This window comes from Xyrauchen texanus, chromosome 40 (genome assembly GCF_025860055.1).
Source record: "Xyrauchen texanus isolate HMW12.3.18 chromosome 40, RBS_HiC_50CHRs, whole genome shotgun sequence".
Classification (NCBI taxonomy): Eukaryota; Metazoa; Chordata; class Actinopteri; order Cypriniformes; family Catostomidae; genus Xyrauchen; species Xyrauchen texanus.
Genome location: NC_068315.1, coordinates 18959468 through 18982619, shown reverse-complemented (window position 1 = coordinate 18982619; position 23152 = coordinate 18959468). Strand labels below are relative to the sequence as shown.

Genomic DNA, 23152 nt, shown 5'->3' with positions numbered 1-23152 from the left:
TAGTAATATTTTATATATATATATATATATAAAACTGCATTTTCTCTAGTAGAATTTCACAATGATCTGTAATTCACTTATGTTCAAAACACAATTACATATAGTCTACCTATAATTTATATCTTACTAGTTGAAATTCCAAGTTCACATATTGTGAAATAAAATATAAATGGACAGTAACTAGTGCTTCAATAAAATACAAGGGGCATTTATTTATTTATCTAATTATTATCATTATAATTTCATAGTTTTTTTTTTAATAACTTAATTATGTTTTAAAGATGTACATAAATATTTTGTAAACCATTTAATTAATTTGGCCGTCCACACAAAAAGGGTCAAAAGGACTTGCTTGTTTGACAAACACTAACCACACCCCACCGTTTCCGCGCATGTGTGAAAAGAACACGTGAACGCGGACACGGGCGAACAGTGCGACTGATGTATCCATGAAGTCGTTACTACAAAGATGGCGGATTTCCTGCCTTCCCGGACTGCTTTAGTTTGTATTCCCAATTGTCTCCTCTCGGGCGGTGAAATCGACCAAATCAGAAAGTCTAAGGAAATAGACAAAAGCCTGTCTCGGGAGAAGACGTATGTGAAGAAACTGGTGAAGATATTGTTGTTAGGAGCGGGCGAAAGTGGCAAGTCAACTTTCCTCAAACAAATGCGCATAATTCATGGGCAGGACTTCGATCAGCAGGCCAAAGAAGAGTTCCGGGCTACAATCTACAGCAATGTGATCAAAGGTACCACACCAATGGCTTGAAATCCAAACTGACGGGTCCATTGTTTAAAGCGAACGATCGACTATTTTGTATGACGTGTGAAAAGTAACTTTCGACAACTTTCCATTCCTCTGCTAGCGCAGAAACGATGCGATTGCCATCGTTTTTAAGTTTGAGGTTTATCTACCAACACTTACTGATGTTTATATTAGATATCGGCTGTAAATAAACGAACACAGCTGTTTTGGAGACCGTTAATTATGTAGCCTGTATTCAACCGCCACAAATACTCTTTCAATACATCTGGCACCGACAGAGAAAGTACAGCGCCCACTTATGTCGGGTTCAGTCACCTGGACGTGTCATGTTATGACATTCTTATATGTGTTATATTTCATTAAAAATACGTTTTTATAAAGCACACCATGGCATATCATGGGCCTAAAATGAATTTAACAATAACTAGATTGCTTCACAATGTCAACATTTATGTAATAGTCTGGTAATGCTTTACAATAAGGTTACATTTGTTAACATTTGTTAACGCTTTAGGTATCATGCACAAACAATTAACAATATATTTGTTACTGCCTTCATTAATCTTTGTTAATGTTAGTTAATAGAAATACAATTATTCATTGTTAGGTTATGGTGCATTAACTAATGCCAACATATACATCTTTTGATTTTAAAAATTCTATAAATGTATTGTTAGCTAATGATAACAAGTGGAACCTTAATATGTTCCCAATAAGCTTATTAGAGGATTATGTCATGACCTCCTCTCACTGAAATGTAATTATCTTTTATGGTCTGATTAGGTGTCCGGGTGCTGGTGGATGCACGTGAGAAACTGCACATCCCTTGGGGAGACCCTGAAAATCAAGTTCATATGGAGACTGTGATGGCCTTTGACACCCGCTCATCCATGATGGTCAAAGGGATGGTGGAGACCAAAGTCTTCCTGAACTACCTGCCCTCCATCAGTGCCTTGTGGCAAGACAGTGGTATTCAGACTGCCTATGACAGACGAAGAGAGTTTCAACTGGTAATGCGAAAGCATTTTACATTCATTATATTATAACATTTACTATTAAATCTTCTGTTTGTTTGTTTTTGTTGTATGCTCTGCAAATCAATTGGCCTGATTGTTCTTGGTGACCATGAAGTGTAACTCTAAAATCTATTCAGCTTTAATTTTTTTTTCATAGGATTTGTGTGATTGTGGGGGCAGTGAGCTTGAAGGAATGTTGATCTGCTGTTAAACAGCTTGGTATTATGAAGCATGGCAGATAAGTATAGAACAGCTGTGAATCGTTTTCTGCAGCACTGTGCAGTAAAGCCAGCACAGCCCATTCTGTTCTGTACTTGCATAATTACTCAAAGTAGGTCTCCAGTCAGGTGCTTTGCCACCTACACTACATTCCATATACAAAGACAAGTAAAATATTGGTGTAATGCCTACTTGTGTGTTTTTTGTACTTCTGAAAATAGTAATTTATGTTATGGGAATGATATTCTTTTATTGCATTCAGTCTGCAGGCTTAAGGAACCTGTGCTTTTTTTTCTTTCTCTGGGTTCACGTCTGTGTAGGTTGGGAATGTAAAATGATCAATAGTCTGAGATTTAAGCCTAGCGATGAGTTGAGCACATTTAAAATAGTGACTTGTAAGTCATGACAATGAGGGTGTTTTGTCTGCGCATGAGCTTCTTTGCATTTCAATTATGAAGACAAGATAATTTACGTTCAGGGGTAGAACACGCATGACTGAGATTAGGATTTAGCTCAAGTTTTCAAACTGAAAGCTCCATTGTTAAACAGGTTGTGATTTGCATACCCCATGAAACGATCCAATAGAGGCCATACTAGGGCGTCTAATTTTCCTGATTCTGAGGTAGGCAAATTTGCTCACAAATAGGGCTGTACACGAATGGTTTAAATAATAATGATTATTTTGCTCAAAATTCTATTCATGATTATTCTGTCATTTGAGAACAATGTTTTTTTAGTACACTTCAACAGATTTATTGCACTTTAATGTTAGCCCAAATCAAAAGAACATTTATCACTGTATTTAAATATAAGACAATGTAAAATAAATAAAATTAGTGAAACACTTTGTAATTGAGTCTTTGCTCAATTTTCATTATTTTTGGAATCCAGTCAACTTGAATATCATATGGTAATATACTTTATATTAGTATTTTTAAATAATAATAATACATTATTAGTATTTCTGTAATTTCTTGCACACAGCAGTGCTATGCAGCCTCAAGCTTTTATATTGCCATAAAACTGCAGGAAAACTTGAGTTTTTGTAATATACTGTAGTTGACAACAGCTTTGTACTCCTCTTTCCAATTATGGTGAAATGCCCTCATCTCCTCTTTTGTCCACAAACCCCTGTGTCATGAAGTTACTTGCGATTTGTTTGGTAACTTGTGCTGGCCAGAAATATTTGGAATTATGCAAATGTGTAATTAAAGTAAACCTGGAATACTTTCAATATAACACAATCGGCACACTTTGGCGAACCACGCAAACCGAACTCTTGAGCACATCTGTTCAAAGAATTGCTTTGAGTGCGCTGAAAACACTGTACCACGAGCCTTGGGCTCTGGAATACATAGCTATACACGGCTACGTATTCCAGAGCATGCTTGAAAGTGAAACCTTGATTGGTCGGTAGCAAACTTCTGAAGAGAGCCTGGTAGAGCAGTTGAGGTGAAAATGGACTTCTAAATGCTTGTAATTTGATCTATCATCCGTAGACACAGCCCATAATGAAAATGAACAACAATTTGCAACTTTACCTGGCTGCTTATTTTTGCTTACTAGTTCTGTAAAACTGCTGACGAATATGCTTAATTAACTGTAAGAGGCAGAAACCGTGATTATGCTTAAATTACGATTAATTATGCAGCCCTACTCATGAACAAAGGCTAAAGGTAACTGGCAAATCTGGTATGATTTTAACCACTAGGACATTTTTTATAGATTGTTCATGTTATTTTGGTGTTTATGGTAACTTTGGTGAAATATTATTATTAATTTGAATGTTTTATTGCATTGAATGGACTGGATTGTATAAAGCAATAGGAAAGTGGAGGGGAAAAATAGGAGAATTAACCAAACATGCACAACAGCTCAGAGTCTAGATACCTAATTCTGATTGTTTTTTTCTCCTTCTTTCTCTCTAGGGTGAATCTGTGAAATATTTCCTGGACAATATGGATAAAATTGGACAACCGGTAACTAATGTTTAGTATCCTTAAAATAAATGTGTAGTGTTTGGTGATTGACCGATACAAAAATCTAGAGAGCAGGGAGGATTAAATGCCAGCAAATATATAATAAAATTGAATGACCACAAAAGAGATGTTCACAAAAATGCTCAAATGTAATGATGTCTTGTAAATAATTTACTCAGAATTCACTGAAAAAATGTAAAACAGAAATTGTTTATTAATTGACAAGGCAGTCGGTAGTTTGGAATGAACACAAAAGGGAGGAAGCCCTTCTGTTAATTGGCCAAGCAGATAATCTTGAAATGGCCAAAGTTGTTTCAGATTCAGTTGTAACATTTATACAGGTACTGGATGTTTTTATGTGCTTGTTGTTATGCCTGTCTAATATTTGTTTCCATTTATATCTTCAGGACTATTTGCCTAGCCAAAAGGATATACTTCTGGCACGGAAGCCCACGAAGGGTATCCATGAGTACGACTTCGAAATAAAAAATGTTCCTTTTAAGATGGTGGATGTGGGAGGGCAGCGGTCGGAGCGTAAGCGATGGTTTGAGTGCTTTGACTCTGTGACCTCAATCCTCTTCCTAGTCTCTTCCAGTGAGTTCGATCAGGTTCTCATGGAAGATCGTCTGACCAACAGGCTCACCGAGTCACTCAACATCTTCGAAACTATCGCCAATAACCGCATCTTCTCCAATGTCTCTATCATTCTTTTTCTCAATAAAACAGACTTGCTGGAAGAAAAAATTATGACTGTGAACATCAATGACTACTTCCCCGAGTTCACAGGGGAGTCCAACAATCTGCAGGATGTGCAAAAGTTCCTGGTGGAGTGCTTCCGTAACAAGCGCCGGGAACAGCAGCAGAAGCCCCTTTACCATCACTTCACCACTGCCATTAACACAGAGAACATTCGCCTTGTCTTCCGTGATGTCAAAGACACCATCTTACACGACAACCTCAAACAGCTTATGTTACAATGAAAGGCCCCAGGTGACCTTTCAGAACATTCCATTTTAATTAGGTTTTTACTTTATTTAATACAAAGTGGTTCAATGCATTTTGTGGTTGAAGAAACATGGACAGGATAATTATGCAAACGTCAAATTATTGCATAATATTACTGTCATATACAGTATATGCCAGGAATTTGTTATGTGCCAGAAGACAACTGTTTTAAGCTTGTTGTAGCCATATCATTTATGTTAAGGAACGGTCCTTAGTTATTCACCAAAATGCTGTAATTGTGATGTACTGTATGTTTGTGAATGCATATTTTGTATGGAGCTGTCAACACTCCTGTAAACCATAGGCTTGGCACCCTGTTTTGGTTAAGCTTTTCAGAAAGAAACAGAAAACTCAGGGCTCTAAATATTTAATTCAGACAGCTCTTCTGCACCAGTGAGCAGTTTTTTTTTATTGGGTTGAGTAATCAGTTTGTTTTGGATAATTTGTTTTTAATTTGCTGCCTTATCCCCACAATTAAAATGCCTTTTTGTTGCACTCCGATCAGTACAATAAAGTAGTACATTTAAGGTACCTTTTCATGAAGTACGCTTTTGTTTTCTTCATTTCTATGAAAGGGAAAGTACATTTTGACATTTGCCTTTCAAGCCTGTACAATGTCTCTTTCTTACATTTTTATTTTTTTTAAATCATGTTGACTTTTCTTTAAGTTTTATTTTACACTCTTATCATACACCCAACATTTACCACTGAAAATTCCAATGTGTCTTAAATATGCATTGCTGAATGTCCAGTAAAAATTAAGAGTTTTCTGAAAGCTGTTAAATTGAACCGTTTGACCAACTGTCAATATTGAACTGTTTTGAATTAACTTTTCTTTTTTGTCTTTGCACCTGTGTAGGTTGATGTGGACCGCTTTAGCTCAGGGTTTTATAAAATGACTGTTAAAGCAGTCCATGTGTATTTCTGTTTATTGCTTAGTACAAACATTATGGTTTTCATTTTTTATAGTCCATAGAGGTCACCTTTGTTTGCCTTAAGTATCTATACAGGATACTTTAATTTGAGATCAACCAAAACTGGTTTGATTTTAAGCCAATTAAGATATGTTGATGGAGAGACTTAAGTCTTAAAGTAATCTTAATGAAAGAAGCACTGTAATCTGACTGTTGGTAGTAAATTGAAATGAGCTGATTGCCTGCATTCAGGTCTGTACAAAAATCTGTAAAAATTATTTGCTCGTACAATGCTGTGTATCTTTTGTTATGGCCTCAATCACTTGCTTTTTGTATAGTATGTGTTCGTTGTTTTTTTTGTTAATCCCAATTCTGCCTATTAAATCTGATTATTTTAACAGAATGTCTTTGATTTTTTCCTTGGTTTTATATTATTATTTTTTTCCACTGTAGAAAGTCTACCTGCTTGAGTGAAACATTTACAATATCCCACTTATCTAAACTCTATAATGCGACCAAATGTTTTTATTTAACAATTTATACTGTAGTGTTTCACCAATTTTGAACACGGTTACAGATTTTACTTTACAAATCATGATGCAGTTCCATTTGAAAATCATGCTGCATTTTTGGATTTGTATGATGTTCTTGCCATGATTAATTTATTGCACACTTGTGTTACAGGATCATTTCATTATGTTGTGTAAAATATCATCAGGTGTACAACCCTTATTTTTTATTTTTTTTTTTAAATATACACCCATTTCAAATCAGATGATTGCAACATGCTACAAAGAAGTTGGGAGAGTCAAGAGTTTACCACTGTGTAACATAATTTCTTCTAAAAACACAAAAACACTTCTTAATGCACCACAATAATCAATTTGTGACAGGTTAGGACTCCAGGTAGGCCAATAGCACCAGCACTGTGCTTATGCAGCCATGCACTTGTAAAGCGGGCAGTGGGTGGTTTGCCGTTGTCCTTCTAGAAAACTACTTCTGGATGTGCGTGATCTCCGATGCCTCTAAAAACTGTCATGCATCTGTAATGCATATTATGATATGGGCTCAGGAATACTTCGGTGAAACCTTTTCAATTAACACTGTTCGCCGCTGCATCCGCTGATGTAAGTTAAGGTTTTACTAGGCAAAGCAGAAGCCATACATCAACACTGTCCAGAAATTGTATCTTTTTATTACTATAATATATATATATATATATCTAATAGAGTACATATTAAAAAAAGAGCCGCTTGTGTGTAGCATGTCTTTGTAAAGATGTTCACTCTCTGAGAGACACATCTCACCATCAGTTGGGCATGAGAACTGCATCTGCTGCCTGGGCCACACCCACACTGAGGCAACTCTTATGGAGACAGACTGCCCTCAATTTGAGGGCATGAGTCTCATGATGCTCCACTATAGAATCACCCTTGTTCTGAGGGATAATTCCGTCTCCCGTGCTCCCCCACATGCCTCCTCTGTGACACCCGAAGGGCTATACGAGGAGGCACGGCAGGACCGCGAGGTTGAGCGGGAAGAATTTGGGGAGGATCTTATGCTGGCGAAAGCCCAGCGAACCACTCAGTCTCCTGACGTGGCATCCTTGCCCATGCTGGACATCCATAATGATATCCAGCCCTCCATCAGAGCTCACAGTCTCAAAACATTTGGCGTATCTGACAAAGGGACCCCTGTGTCACGACTCACAAGTTGGATTGTTCGGCGATGTCATGGAAGGCTTTGCAGAGTGCTTAATCGCAGCACAAAAACAGTCACAAACGATGAAACAATTTTTGCCAAAGAGAAGCACCCACTCATTGTACCTTCATTTGCAAATTGCACCTCATCACATGCTGTTTTTGAGATTCACGTTCAAGGGAACAGCTTAGCAATTCAGAGTTCTTCCCTTTGGTTTATCCCTGGCTCATGAAGTGTATTGATGCAGCGCTCCATTGAAGCTGAATGGCGTATGCATTTTTAACTACCTTGACGATTGACTATTACTAGCATGGTCAGAGGCTCTGTTGTGTGAGCACAGGAATTTACTACTCTACCATTTGAACAGCCTGGGCCTCAATGTCAACTTGGTGAAAAGCACACTTTCTTCCAGCCAACAGATCTCCTATTTGGGGGTCCGACTCGACTCTGTGAGCATGCTCCAGACCATGAGTGCATCCAGACCATTCTTCAGTTTCTGTCTCAGTTCAAACTGGGGAAAACACTTCCACTGAAGTAATTTCAATATGCACTGGGTTTCATAGTGGCTTCATCTGCCATCACACCTTTAGGTCTTTTACAAATGAGGCCTCTCCAGTGTTGGCTAAAATATCATGAACCATGAGACGCTTGGTGACAGGGGTGCATTGGCATAACTCGCCACTATCTGGCTGCTCTAGCACCATGGACAGCTCCAACCTTTTATCAGTAAGACCTGGTCAGGTCTCGAAGCGAAAGGTAGTAGCCACGGATGCGTCCAGCACAGGCTGGGGAACAGGCGCAAAGTGGGCTTGGCACATAAATCGCCTGGAACTTCTAGCTGTCTTCTTAGCCTTGAAGGCTTTTCCTCCCGAGGTAGCGAATCACCACATTCTGATTCGATCGTACAACCTGACAGTAATAGCTTACATAAATCAGCAGGGTGGAATCCAATCGCTACCAATGATGAGCCTGACATTGCGCCTCCTTCTTTGGAGCGAGCACTATCTCCTCTCCTTGAATGCACTAAAAGGGCATGTGTTTGCAGATTGGTGCTCTTCGTGTGACAAAGACCCTGTGAATTGCTCTATAGCTAAGATCCTCACGTTCCTTTAAGAGCGGCTGGACACAGGTCTCACCCCGTCAATGCTTAAAGTCTATGTAGTGACAATCTCAGCATACCACACCCCGGAGGCTGGCTCTTTTATTGGCAGACGTGACCTAATTTTAAAGTTTCTCAATGGAGAAGGTACCTAAACCCCCCCTAGCCCTGCTAAAGTCCCAACTTGGGATCTGAACCTGGTGCTGAAGGCACTCACGAGCCCCCCCATTTGAGCCTTTGGAATCTGCATGCTCTCACTAAAGACTGCACTCCTGCTAGCTCCAGCCTCAGTTAAACGGGTGGGTGATATGCAAGTGGTGTTGGTCGACAGCTCATTTCTGGAATTAGGGCCAGGACTCTCGACGGCCACCCTCAAACCAAGAAAAGGCTACATGCCTTAGGTTTTATCCACATCCTTCAGGTCCCAGGCCATCTGCTGCCATGCATTCTTAACCCCACTGTTTAATTCAGATGAGGTGTGCCCAGTGCGGGCATTACATATCAATGTGGAGTGTAAATGGTCTACACTTATATAGCGCCTTTTTAACCTTAGCGGTATTCAAAGCGCCCGCGACCCTGTACACAGGATAAGCGGTTGACGATGGATGGATGGATGGTATTCAAAGCGCTTTACACTGCGTCTCATTCACCCATTCACACTCACACTCACACACCAATGACGGCAGAGCTGCCATGCAAGGCGCTAGTCTGCCATTGGGAGCAACTTGGGGTTCAGTGTCTTGCCCAAGGACACTTCGGCACGTGGAGCCCTGCGATTAGTGGACAACACACTCTACCACATGAGCCACAGCCGCCCCAGACTGTGCCCTACCTGTCAGTTCAGATTGTTGGATCAGCTCTTTATTTGCTTTGGAGGACTAAACGCATGTCTATCTCCAAAAAAAGGCTCTCTCATTGGATCGTTGATGCAATCACGCTCGCCTATGAATCGCAGGGTGCGCAATGCCCTTATCGGCATGAAAGCGCATTCAACAAGAGACATGGCCACTTCATAGGCATGGGTAAATGGTTTGTCCTTGCAGGAGATATGTTTAGCAGCAGGTTGGACTGTCTATTATCTAGATGTGACCTCTCTCTTTTCGCAGATCCTCATTGTCTAAGAGAGGCAATTGTTCCAACACTCAGCTGGCGAGCCCAGGCTCCTTTTTAATAAGTGGACTATCTGCTATCATTTTGATACAGCTGCCAATATACAGGCTATTGTCAAAATTACCCATTGAAATCATAAGCACTTCTTATTAAACTCTGCCTTCCCAACCATGGTTGTGAAGTTGTTAAACGTAAAAAATTGTGTTTTTATAAAGTTCATATAAATTCCCAGTCTGAGATTAATTTTCCCTCCTGGGTTTTCACTATCTAGGGGAATTAATCATTACTTTATACCAGGGGTTGCCTTCTTGACATGGATAACCATTTTTTTTTCCTGGTCAATGGCCGTGCCAAAATATGACTCCTTTTTCACTATAAATTATAACACCAGTAGTCTCCTTGGGGATCATGATTTCAAGCTTGATTACACCTCCTAGCATCATATAGTGCTCTGCGCATGCGTCAAGCACAAAGAAAGTGTAATTGAGCTTGAAAAAAAAGAAAGCTATACACATCTGTTGAAAGTCAAACACAAATTAGCTGTGGCACTTCTTGAAAAAGAGAAAACCCAAAGATGCTTTTTCTATTGAGGGAAACACCATGATTGACTTGTAGCCAAAGGACTCTTGGAATTTAGTTTTTGACAAAGATTCCCTTGCTAAAGGGGATTTATGATTAAATTGCTGTTACTCATACTGATCACACTGCAAATGTTGTCTTAGCCAGAATAAATGCTGTAAAATGTCATTTGTAACATATTCTGTTAGATTGCTCAAGGTCAGTAACGTATTCTAAATACTTTGGGTTACTTCTTCAGTACTGGTAGATTTTTCACTTGTTTTTACTATAAAAAATCTGCCAGAACAGTAAGACATGTTAAAAATACATTCACTGAAAAACCTAAATATCTTAAGATAGCGCTGACAGCACTGGGCAACACAACACCAACGTAAGCTTTCCAAGAGTCTAGACATTGGTTGTATAAGTGCTCAAATATACTTCATCTACCAGTATGATCTGTTTGTGTAGCTCAACCGCTAGAGCATGGCATTAGCAATGCCAAGGTCATGGGTTCACGTCCGAGGGTACACACATACAGAATAAAAATGCATTGAACACACTGAAAATTGCTCTGCCAAATGCAGAGCATTTTGTGAATAGTTTCCTGGTATCTGTTCGATCAGGAAACAGTTTAGAAAGTTTATCTTTATTTTTCAATCTGATTTAAAAATTATTATAACACATATTGCCTTTTATGCATTGAAATAGAAAGCCTCATTGTACATCTGGCAAATACATTCACATTCCAGCAAATACAACTAATTTCCAAATATATAAAATTGTACAGTTGTTGTACATGTGACAACAGTTCAGCTTTTCTATAAGAATTACATTATGAAGCTGTGATATCAGATACTTCCACATTCAACGTCATGGCATAGTTATTAACTAAGACATTGCATTACTTTAGCCATCCTCATCTTGATTTCAGATTTGCATCAGGCTGAGCTCTGTAGAGTTCTGCATTCACAGTCATCTCTACATAATAGAGATGCAAATGTTACTCACAGTTTAGAACACTGTCATAAGCGTTGGAAACGAAATGATAGTAAACAACTTACAACTGACACTCCTGGGTTTTGCATTCAGAGTTAAAAGAATAATTCCTTTAAAACTAAAAAATTCTGTCATAATTTATTCATGTTGTTACAGAAGTTATTTTACAGTGAAAATCTTGACGTGCATTGCTTGTTCATAAATGGATGCAAAAAGATCGCTCACAGTGGCACACAAGTTCGCATGTGAACATGTGTGCCACTTTCAACAAACTTCTCTCACAGTGCTCATGAACACACGTCAAGATTTTTTTTACTTAAAAATAACTTACATTTTAGGTTCTCACCAAGACCTTTTGTATGCCTTTAGAAGACTTGGACTATGACACATGTGTCACATGGAAAAAATGTTATGTTACTTTTAATTCCTTTTTTTTTAAGTTTTAAAGTAGTCCCCATCAACTGACACGTGACTTTCTTTATTCTGCAGAACACAAACAAAGATTTTTAGAATATCTCAGCACTGTACGTCCTTACAATGCAAGTGAATGGGGGCCAGGCCTTTGAAGCTCTTAAAAGGAGATAAAGTCAGTATAAACAATCCATAAGTCTACAGTCAATTTCTTCTGAAGCGATCAAGTTGGTTTTGGGTGAGAACATACCAAAATGTAACTCTGTTTTCACTGTACATCTTGCCAGTGCTGTCTCTAGGCACAATTATAATTTCAAGCTCAATTGCATTTCCTAGTGCTTATGCATATGCAGATCGCTAGATGGTGCAATAGCAAGAACAATAAAGCTTGAAATCATGATCGCCAAGAAGACTGCTCTCAAGATGTACAGTGAAAAAGGAGTTATATTTTGGTATGTTCTCTCCTACGGTGGCCCAGTAGTGCACAACACAACGAAATTCAAAAAGCAAACATAAGTTCACAACACAACGGAAACAAGCCACAACACAACGCAAAAAAGCCGCAACACAACGGAAACAAGCCACAACACAACGGAAACAAGCCACAACACAACGAAATAGCCACAACACAACGAAATAGCCACAACACAACGGAAATGATCCCGACCACTAGGGGGCAGCGTCGGCACAAAAAAGCCGATATTTCCTCAGGAGATTTTATTTTAAAATTATTATATAGGCCTAAAGGCGCACACATTCATTTTGACTGTCTGATCAGCCTCACGTTCTGTTCCTGTCAATCATACACAAGGTGTCAACCAATTATACGGCATGAGGGAGGGGCCGAGCCATCACACACACTCTCTCACACACACACACACACACACACACACACACACACACACACACACAGTCAAACTCGGAGGAGAGGAGAGGAAAAAGACATGTGAAAACAAAGCAAAAGCAGGAAAATGAGTCGGAAGCACAGCAGCATTTGGAACCACTTTAATGATGTGGACAATATTAAAGCACAGTGTAGAATTTGCCAAAAAAAAATATCGCATAAAGCCGGTTCTACGCACAACCTACACCGGCATATGCGAACTGTGCACCCAACTGTGAAGCTAGCGGAGCTTCGAGAAACAGCTTTTTCTTTAATATGGGTTCTATTATGTTCAGATTGTATTTGTTTTGAATGTTGTTTCTATACATTAAAAAGTTCTAATGCAAATGCTTAATAGTATTATTTTATCATAACAAATCAATGCATTTTTAAAGAAATTTTGAGACATTGCGAGTATGATTTCATTTAATAATTGAATTAGAATTGTTTTCACACCTATCATAGAGAAAACATTTTTTTTTTAAAGAGCCGTTTGTGAGCCAAAAGAGCCGGCTCTTTTCAGTGAGCTGAGTCAAACGAGCCGACTCACGAAAAAGAGCCGGATTGCCCATCACTAATCCAGACCGCCAGCGATAACGCATGGGAGATTGAGAGCAATTTACAGTTTCCGGAGACCACTTGTCCCCCTAGTGGTCGGGAGCATTTCTGTTGTGTTGTGGATATTCCGTTGTGTTGTGGCTATTCCGTTGTGTTGTGGCTTTTTTGCGTTGTGTTGTGGCTTGTTTCCGTTGTGTTGCGGCTTTTTTGCATTGTGTTGTGGCTTGTTTCCGTTGTGTTGTGAACTTATGTTTGCTTTTTGAATTTCGTTGTGTTGTGCACTACTGGGCCACCGTAGGTTCTCACCCAAAACCAACTGCATCACTTCAGAAGACATTTAACCCCTGGAGTTTGATGGATTATGTTTATACAGACTTGAATAAAAAAATACAGATTTTTGAAGCTTCAAAGGTCTGACCACCATTCACTTGCATTGAATGGACCTTAGATGGCATTAGGATGAGTAACTGATGAGAAAATAAAATTTTTGGGTGAACTAACATTTTAACCCATTTTTTTAATGAAGCATCAAATCCTGTTCATAATCCCTTATCTGTACCATTTCTAGTTTTTTTATATAATTTTAGCTATCTAAATATAATCATTAAATTCAACGTTAACTTTGGTAATTGCTTTACCTACCAATGCCTGCCTAGTAACCATTGAGCCATTGCCTATAATCACTAAAACCATGAACATGTGGTTTCCTGTCACAGATAATGTTTGTTCCTTTTCAACCAGACATTTTCATCGACAAAAGACCCAGTGTTTAGTAACACTAACATAAATAAATCGTTTTTCAGTTCAAACTCTACAATTACATGTACTGAGGTATGTGCTCAACTTTAGCTTTTTGTTTTTCATGACGGCTATTGTAAAACGTAAGTGTCTAACTAACAATTGCATGTCTAAAGCAATTATTGTGAATCTTGACGTAGTGATTCATTTGGATACATTCAGACTAAATTCTGAATCCATTAAATGTTTTTTCATTATATAAGCAGCACTGATTGTTCCAGAAGTTCTGTTCAACCAGCTAAATTTACAAAGGATTGTTTCAAGATTTAATTTCTGGGTCTGTATGTATGTCCACTTCTAGGAATTCATCACGCTTGTCTTGGTCTTTGGACACTTGCTCCACTGCTGGGCTATTCTGTCCATTGTCCCTTATGCACAGATAACCAGTCTTCGCTGGACGTACAAGCCCAAGGAAGACAGCACCTAGTCCCATTCCCACGGCGCAGGAGTAGAATGCAGAGCTGTAATTTTGTGTAATATCTACAAGGACACCTAAAACATTTTGAGGAGAAAATGACAGTTGTTAGTTGCTTATTTAGAGAATTTTGTGTTCAAAATAAAACACTTAAATGTTCTTACCTCCTAAAGGTGGGCCAGCAAGCCCTGCAAAGCTCTGAATACAGACGTAGACGCCAACAGCTAAGGGCATCCTCTTGATTCCTACAACATCATCTTCCGCTAACATGGGGATGTGTGTGGATGCAATGTTGCCAAGCAAGAAGCCATAAAGCACACAACACACTGCTAGTCCCCAGAAGCCATGTACCACGGTGAACAACACCAACACCAGACACATCAGTGACACACATCCAAGCAGTACAAAGATCTTCCTGACACACCCCCAGCTCATGACCCATCCAATGAAGACACGTCCGAAAATCTCTGCGATAGCCATTGTTGACAGCATATAGGCGGCCTTGTCCCTCTCAGTGCCCATACTTGCACTGAGCTCCACCACATATAGCTGAGGGGCAAAGAAGCCCAGCGTTGCAAAGAGGCCAAAAGCCGAATAGCATAAAAAACTGCCTTCCTTCAATACACTCAAGTCCAGGAGCTTATTTGGACCCTGGATCTTAGTTTCCAGTTGTATTGGGGGGACATGTAGAGATTCTACCTCTCCTCATCACTCTGTTCCAGCTCATCAAGTGACGGCACACCAGAATCTCCATAGATCACAGAGCTTCTAAGTTGTTCTTCAGGGAGAGAGGATATGGGCTTCTGCTCTGTTCCAGTCTGGGAAGTCTTTGGTTTGATGACTATGGGCCGAAGCAGAGCCCCACAGACAATAATGATCCCCTGTAATGATCCAATCACCACCAAAGTGTACCTCCAGCCAATGCAGTTCTTAAGAGCTGTGAACGCTACAAAAATAAGACAGGGATGCATATCACTGTGCATGTGTTACCATTACACTTTCTCAATTCAACATGAAAACCATTTAGTATATTTTTAACACACTCTCTCTCTAGATAACATTATATTGCAATCGAGCAAGACTGCCCTCACCTGGAGCAAAAGCAAATATAGCAACTGACTCTCCTGTGGAGGCCATGGCAGTGACCACAGAGCGACGCCTGCTGAAGTACTGGGACAAGATTGTGACAGTTGGCAGAAATGTCAAACAGTAACCCAGGCCTACAGAGAGGAAAGGACATCTGAAAATCATGAGATGCCTCGTCCCTCTTTGTTTTTGCCATTTGCAAGTACATCAATGTTTTCAATCACACTTGTACATGGTTAATGTTTAATTGTAAAATTGCTATATTTATCATTGTTAGAGCAGTTTTGTTACATATAACAGATGCAAACATGTACTTCTGATGAAGTTGTGTATTATACTACATTAAAGGAATATTCTGGGTTTACTACAAGTTAAGCTCAATCGATAGCATTTGTGGCAAAATGTTGATTACGACAAAAGAATTTAGTTTTCGGTCCCTCATCCCTCCTTTACTTTAAAAATGGCAAAAATCGAGGTTACAGTGAGGCACTTACAATAGAAATGAATGGGGTAAGTTTTTGGAGGGTTTAAAAGCAGAAATTTGAAGCTTATACATTAATCTTCCACTAAGAAGCATCTTCCATGAAAAATAGTGTATTACTTGAGCTTATAAGTTGTTTAAAATCATAGTATTAGTGTTTACAGCATTACGTTATAATGACAACAAAGCTGAAAAATTGGATATTACTTTACACAGAGGCTATACTGTATTTTTGAAACAGTGAGTACATTAATGTTTAAAGATTTACCCCCATTCACTTCCACTGTTGGTGCCTCACTATAACTCAGAGGGACAAGTTAAAATATTCTTCAACATTGCTGCAAATGCTTTTGATTGAGCTTAGTCTAATTTGTAATTTGCTGTTTTGCATAGAGTGCAACGCTTTATTTACCAGTCACTATCCCAATAGTGAGGTACATCTGATTGACAGAGGTGGTGAATGCAGTTGAGATTGTGCCCAGGGATACAAGGAAACCTCCAAACATCACAACTGGCTGGAAGCCAAATCGATTACTCAGCACTGATGATAAAGGAGCTGAAGGGTCACAAGAACATGGACATGGATGTCAAGGATTAAGTACAATTACAATGCAGCGAAGCAGAATCAAGTTATGATTTTATAGTTAGAATGATGTTACTGCACAGTTACCACACATATATGAAACCCTGTACAGTTCTTACCTGTAAAAGTCATAACAAAGACACATATTGAAATGATCCATGATACTCGACTGTTGCTCTCCTCAAAGTCACCCTTTAGGTCTTTGAGAAAAATCCCAAAACTTTTGATGACCCCGTAAGTGAACACCTCTACTAGGAAAAAGGCCAAAGCAACAATCCAGCCCCAACCACCATCTGGGACCTCTGAGTACACATTTGAGTGTAGACAACCATTCAGTCTGAAAATCCACTGTGCCATATTGAGAACATTGACCTGTGGAAATGACAAAAAAAAAAAAAAGAAGTGTTATCGGATATTCACTTGAAAAGCTGTTGTACTTTGTTTTGGTTTGCATATTATATCTTTGTTCAATGGCACACAATTAGTAGTATGAACGAAAGATTCTTCAGTCTTATTTGACAATAACCAAATTGTGTGAATGAGGTAGAGAATGGCATTGTAAATTTATGTTGCTTTTAGCTCCTCTTACACCAGATTTAAAATCACACTAACCTAAAATCCATGTGTTAACATCTAAATTAACTGGTATTATTTGACAAAACGTCAACGAATAAACCTAGTTTTAATGGTTAGATCAGAGAGAAATAGCTAACAGCTGCACATTTCAACTTCATTCAGACTACACAAAGCACGACATGCAAGATCCTTTGCACGTGACGTCACGCTCTACTCGCGCGAATTCTGAACGCCATGACGGACGGCAAGCCAAACGAGTTCGTGTTATAAAATGGTTATTTCGTGTTGTGCCGTGGGGTGTGCTAATAGACAGGGTAAAACCAATCTATCGTTTTATCGAATACCAGTTGATGGGGAGAGAAGGCATCGATGGGTTGCTGCTGTCAGCCGAAAGGACTGGCAGCCCTCCAAGTCCAAGTACTCCAGGATTTGCAGCGAGCATTTTTTAGAAGGTAAGAATAATTTCCCAGTTACGTGTAATTCATTTCTGTAATACCATACCTTCATCCATGTCCAGATGGAGACCCAGTCAAATTGTCATTTGTAACATGAGTAAGCTATGTAATGAGCAAGTACCAGCTAGCGTGATAGGGCTGTGCAGTCTACCCATTCACACTGATCACCCGTCTCTAACAGTAACGCAGATTTTGCACTTAAATGTCTATGCTTCTCTCTAATTTAGGTTGGCTTTTATAAACGTGTTGAAAGATGTTTTTGTAAAATAAACCAGCCCTCAATCTTTTGACCGTGATTTTGTCCCTTATAAAAGGATATTAAATGCATGTAGAATTACACACTGGCAAATCTTACTAAATAATTCAATTCAATTCAATTTTATTAATAGTATCAAATCATAACAAGAGTTATTTCGAAAAACTTTACAAATAGAGTATGTCTAGACCACACTCTATAATTTACAAAGAGCCAATAATTCTAGTAGTTCACTTCATGTTTTGAACAACACCCTACTACTCCTCCAATTCTTGCGAGTCTGTGGACTGTGTTTTGTCTGACAGCAGTCTATCTGGGCATGTATATGTCTTGGCCAATAACTTGGCTGATAAAATGGCTGACCTATAGAAGGACTCGACATTCTGCACTGCTTCTGTAAAAAAGTCAGCATCAGGCAAAAGTCTCTGTATGAAAAAATTGGATGTAGACCACACCATGAAGTCACAAAACTTCCGCCTCGTCACAAACAACTGGGCTTGCACCTGGTAGTGGTATTGATGATCACATGTTAAGTGCATGTGTACCATCTGTGTTCTCAATGCAGAAATGTTTCTTTTCAGTGGCACTGAGGACTCCGGTGTCTTTGGCGCAGTGTGGGCACTTGATTTCCAAAATACCATCGCCACAGCAGGAGCAGGACAGCAAGGCATCTGGAGATGCTCCAATGTAGGGACGGGAGGTATCAATGTGGAGACCGGCATCACGAACACTTAGGTCCTGATGATGTTGTGCAGCGTATGCCTCATACGTCTCTCTGGATTTTTGTTCATGTTCACATCCCCATCTGTAAATTAGAAAAATAATGTTATTAAGTCATTGTAACTCTGAGTGCTCTTTTCATTGGATTTGTTCTCTCATTTCCTAAGAACTATAAGTACTATAGATGTCAGTACCCAAAATTGGCCTAATTTTAATAGCACATAATATTCTCTTGTATCATATTCTATCACAGAGTCGTTTAAAAATATGTAAATTAAATATAACAGGAATAGGGATGCACAATATTGGATTTTGGCCAATATTCGATATGCCGATATTTTCAAACTCATTTTGGCTTTTTGATTTTACTGAAATCAAATCAAAGTCTCTCTCCTGTACTGCCTTTATCTTATTACACACTCATGTGTTGTAGATAAGGCAATACAAAAGACAAACAACATTTGATTCTACCATAAATATATACTTTTACAAATATAGACAGACATTCACCCCTGAAAAATAGATAAATTATTTCACTTAGAATAAATGAGGAGAATAAATGATATGCCTGTGCCACATTTTATTTTTAAGTTCAGACTTCAAACTTCAGTCCTTAGGAGTAGGGATGTGACGGTGAAGATACATTCCACTAATTTAAAGGCAAACGTAAAATGCACATGTTTGCACGGGCATGCATAATGGTGGTCGTGCGGAGCAGCACTGTTTTGTTATTGTGCCTTGAATTTGCGCTAATTTGAAAACAAAACTAATTTTTTACATACGCTATAAAAAGCTGTTGCGGCAGTGTGCACTTCACTCTCTACGTTAATTTAAGACTTTATTTAAATTATTTAAGACTGCTCTTATGAGGACACTCGACAAAACTGACATTTTGGCATAATTTGTACGTGTTATGTTTTGTTCAAGCCCGAAAGAGAACTCGATACTGACGCGAGTCTTTTCCTCCACACAGCTGACATGTTGGAAGTTTAAGTTGCTGGTGCTAATGCTACGTTCACAGTCGTTGCGTGCGCATAGTATAGAAATATTAATATCTGCTGATGATGATCATTTTAAGCTTTTATCGACTGATACCGATGTCGTGCCGATATCATCGTGCATCCCTAAACAGGAACCATTTAAAAGGAACATTAGGAATAAATAGGAAAAGGACCTTCACCATACACCTGGGATTAAAAATAGATAAGGGCACTCAAAGAGATTGAGGGATGCATGTTTGTAATTTAATGTTGATAATTTGTAATACTGACTGTAATAAATTTTCCAATGATAAACGCATTTCTTTGTCTTGTGTTTGTTTCTTTGATGTTTTTTAAGAAAGCAGGGGCCCTCTACATTAGAACACAACATGTATTGCATACATTTCCATAGTTGAAACATAAGTTCAAAGCACATCTAATTTCTTTACTCACTTACACTATGGTGAAATTAAAAACAGAAACTATATGTTTGTGTCATTATGTCACACATGCCTGGTTGCAACTGTTGAAAATCTACATAGGTCAGGGTAACAGATCTGCCTAATTAGGGATTTGGAAGGATTTGTAGGGTCTGTCCTTACAGCTGACTTGAACCTAGATGCCGTCACCCTACCAGCCCTCATGTCAAACCATAGCCTTGACTTTCCCTGTTGTCATGTCTCTTCCTCAACTTTTACTGCCTACAACATTGTAAATTAGATGAAATTAATGACATGACACCTTCAAGCACATTTTAGTCATATGAGATTAAGAGGGATGACCATACCTGCTCTGGTGTGACTTCCATATCATTGAATACCGCATCACATTTTTTCTCAAGGTCCGAGGCAGACAGCTTCCGGTTCTGAGCACTGTATAACTCAGTCAGGGGATGTGGTAGACCCAGTGACACCACCTTTGGTTGAAACTGTTTACAGTAGTGCGGCATTATGCGTAGTATACCACTCTTCTCAGAAGGGTTTGGAGTTGCATTATCCAGAGCCTTGTAGAATTGTTCTATAGCTGCTGCAGACACACCCACTTTTTTCCCAGATGGACAACCTGAATGGCTTTGGTTGTTTACACCACAACGCTTTTTGGCAGGATTTGAGAAATCAATTCCCGATCCCTCTTCGTACAAAGCCTTGCCTGCTTTCAAAGGAGGTAGTCCCCACTGTCTGGGCCCATCAGTGCAGCTTTTGTCTCCCAGATGTTTGACAGCAGAGTCTATTGCGTACAGCAAAGCTGTTACGTGGGAGCACACCTCTCCCAGGCCCGCTTTACATGTACAGTGTCCACACAAGACTGTCCCATCCTTCTTCAAAGATACCCATGGTTGTAGTTGGGTTTCAGACAGTGACTGGCTATGATGCACCTACAATTACAGAAAGTGGCATAAATACATTATTCTTACATGAATGTTATTGTGATGTTATTGTTTACTTCTGCAGTGACACCATAAATGCACCTTGTGGATACATCTTAATCACAATGCTGTGTTTACCAGGTCAAATTTTAACATAGGCTACAGTGAATATAATCACAGATAAAGATGGCTAGATGTTACAATTATATGTGGCTACTGATCACATATACTCCGTGGTTTACAGCATGGATTAACGTGTGATCGATAATTAATGACTGCACTTCCCAGAGCAGGGATGAGTCCAGGCCTTTTTATAGTCTATGGTCCAGGCGTCCATTAAAAAGCCACGGCCGACAATGTCCTCTAAAATCATAGGCTACGTGTTATATAAATCTTTACTTAAGTAAAAAATAGATGTTAATACAAAATAAACCATAAATTGATGTCTTACCTTTGCCATTATGAGGTAGCTCCCCCCGCCGTTAGCGTAGCATCGCGTACCTGTTACCCAGCCAGCTACAAAGAACTGGTAAGCATCCAGACTTTTAAAAGCTTTGAGATCAGCTCCCGTATATGGCGATACCCCGTTTACCACGTAGTGGTACAAATCGTGTGGGCCGAAGTCGGACAGATCCGGCGATTTAATGAGTTCCGTAAAAACTGAGGGAGGAAGAAGGTATGGGTCGGTATCCAAACCTGCTATCTCCAACATCTCCAAATACCGCTCTTTGTGAGGACCTAGCAGATGCCCGACCTCGACCGATAACGGCACGACAACTTTTTCAATAGAAGAAGCCATGCAGTTTAGTGGTATCTTGTCTATATTAAACTGTTTAAAAAAAACTAATCAAATTTCCCGCTCGTCTACTACTGTGTTTAGCCTGTGCAACCAGTGATGTTGCCGTCCAGCATGGCGTCGTCACGTGGTTGCAAAGGGTCTATACGGGGCGTTAATATAACGATTACACAAAGTAACCTCACGACAGGGGCGGCAGGTAGGGGTGTTCGATTGAGTTTTTTGGAGTCGACTCCGATTCCCGACTCCAGCCAATGGAGTCGATTCAGTCAGGGTAGTTTCAAAATTCCGTGTCACAAGGGGTGGCCATTAGTTGGCACTGAGTGCCTTCCCAAGTGACATATTTTCACCCCCAAATTGCTTGTCAGGAATGAGTGGAAATAAATCAACAGAATTATAAAAATCATAGTTTAATTTTCACTCGTATATAGCTCACTCAATCGACTGCTTATTGCGTCCGATTGCCGATCCGTGATAAAGTTTTCCTGTAACAGTTGGGTCAGTTTCTTATGGAAGCCCTGAACCGCAAGGTGGAAAACAAATCGTGTCTCAGTTCCTTCCTGGGCCTTAAAAAAGTCTTAAATGTTTTTCTCTCTTCAAATAATTATTTTTTACTCTTCAAATTTTTTTCTCTTCAAATACAAATGTTCTCTCTCTTAAAAAAATATGTTTTTTTTTCTCTTCAATTTTTCTTTCTTTCTTCAAAAAAGGAATGCGGTACCAACCTTGGCCAACAGGTGCCACTATCAGTAAACATGTCATCTTACGCTTTAATGCTTTCTCTGTTGCTATGTCATGTGCAGACTTACATGGTGAAATTTAATTATAGTAATATATTTTAATATAACAAGTTGTCTATGCTTTTGAAACACGCTGTCTACTGCAGAAGTGAAGAGTTCCAGATGACGAATGCCAAATAAATATCCAAATATTGTTGGTCTGTCTAAACATGAGCTAGTCAGTTACGCCAATGTAAAATGCTCATTCAAAACAAATTGTTGAGGGGTGAGCAAACCCCGGGTTAAAAAAAAAAAAAAATGGAAGAGAGAGAGAGAGAGAATTTATTTTTTTTAGGCTACAGTCACCAACATTGATACATATATAGTTCTCACCAATTCAATCAACTTTCATAATTGTAGTCATTAGCTCCTTCCAACAGGAAGTGGGCCATTTTGGATTTTTTAAATATTACAGTCTTTGAACTTTTAAATACTTTTAAATAAAAAAAATATTCATGAGACTGTCACCACATTTAAACAACATTATGCCAAGACATTGATGCTAAATTGCAAACAGATTTTGATATATTGAACATTGTTGCCGTGGCGAGGCATAAAATTATTGGTGAAAAATGGGAAACAGGAAGTATGTCATATCTTCTGTTTGTAATGTGTGATTTAGATCACATTTGAGATGATTGTT

At 39.0% G+C, this 23152-nt stretch overlaps 1 protein-coding gene and 1 pseudogene across 1 annotated transcript; one reads left to right on the top strand and one right to left on the bottom strand.

Annotated features, from left to right (window-relative positions):
* The first annotated feature begins 432 nt into the window (after positions 1-432).
* On the top strand, positions 433-6283 carry LOC127633262 (guanine nucleotide-binding protein subunit alpha-13-like). Its single transcript, XM_052112219.1, has 4 exons — positions 433-749; positions 1550-1776; positions 3930-3980; positions 4388-6283. The coding sequence occupies exons 1-4, from the start codon at positions 470-472 to the stop codon at positions 4958-4960; spliced, it is 1131 nt and encodes a 376-aa protein (XP_051968179.1). The 5' UTR covers positions 433-469; the 3' UTR covers positions 4961-6283.
* A 7229-nt stretch (positions 6284-13512) lies between these two features.
* On the bottom strand, positions 13513-22088 carry LOC127633698 (monocarboxylate transporter 7-like; annotated as a pseudogene).
* Between the last annotated feature and the right edge of the window lie 1064 nt (positions 22089-23152).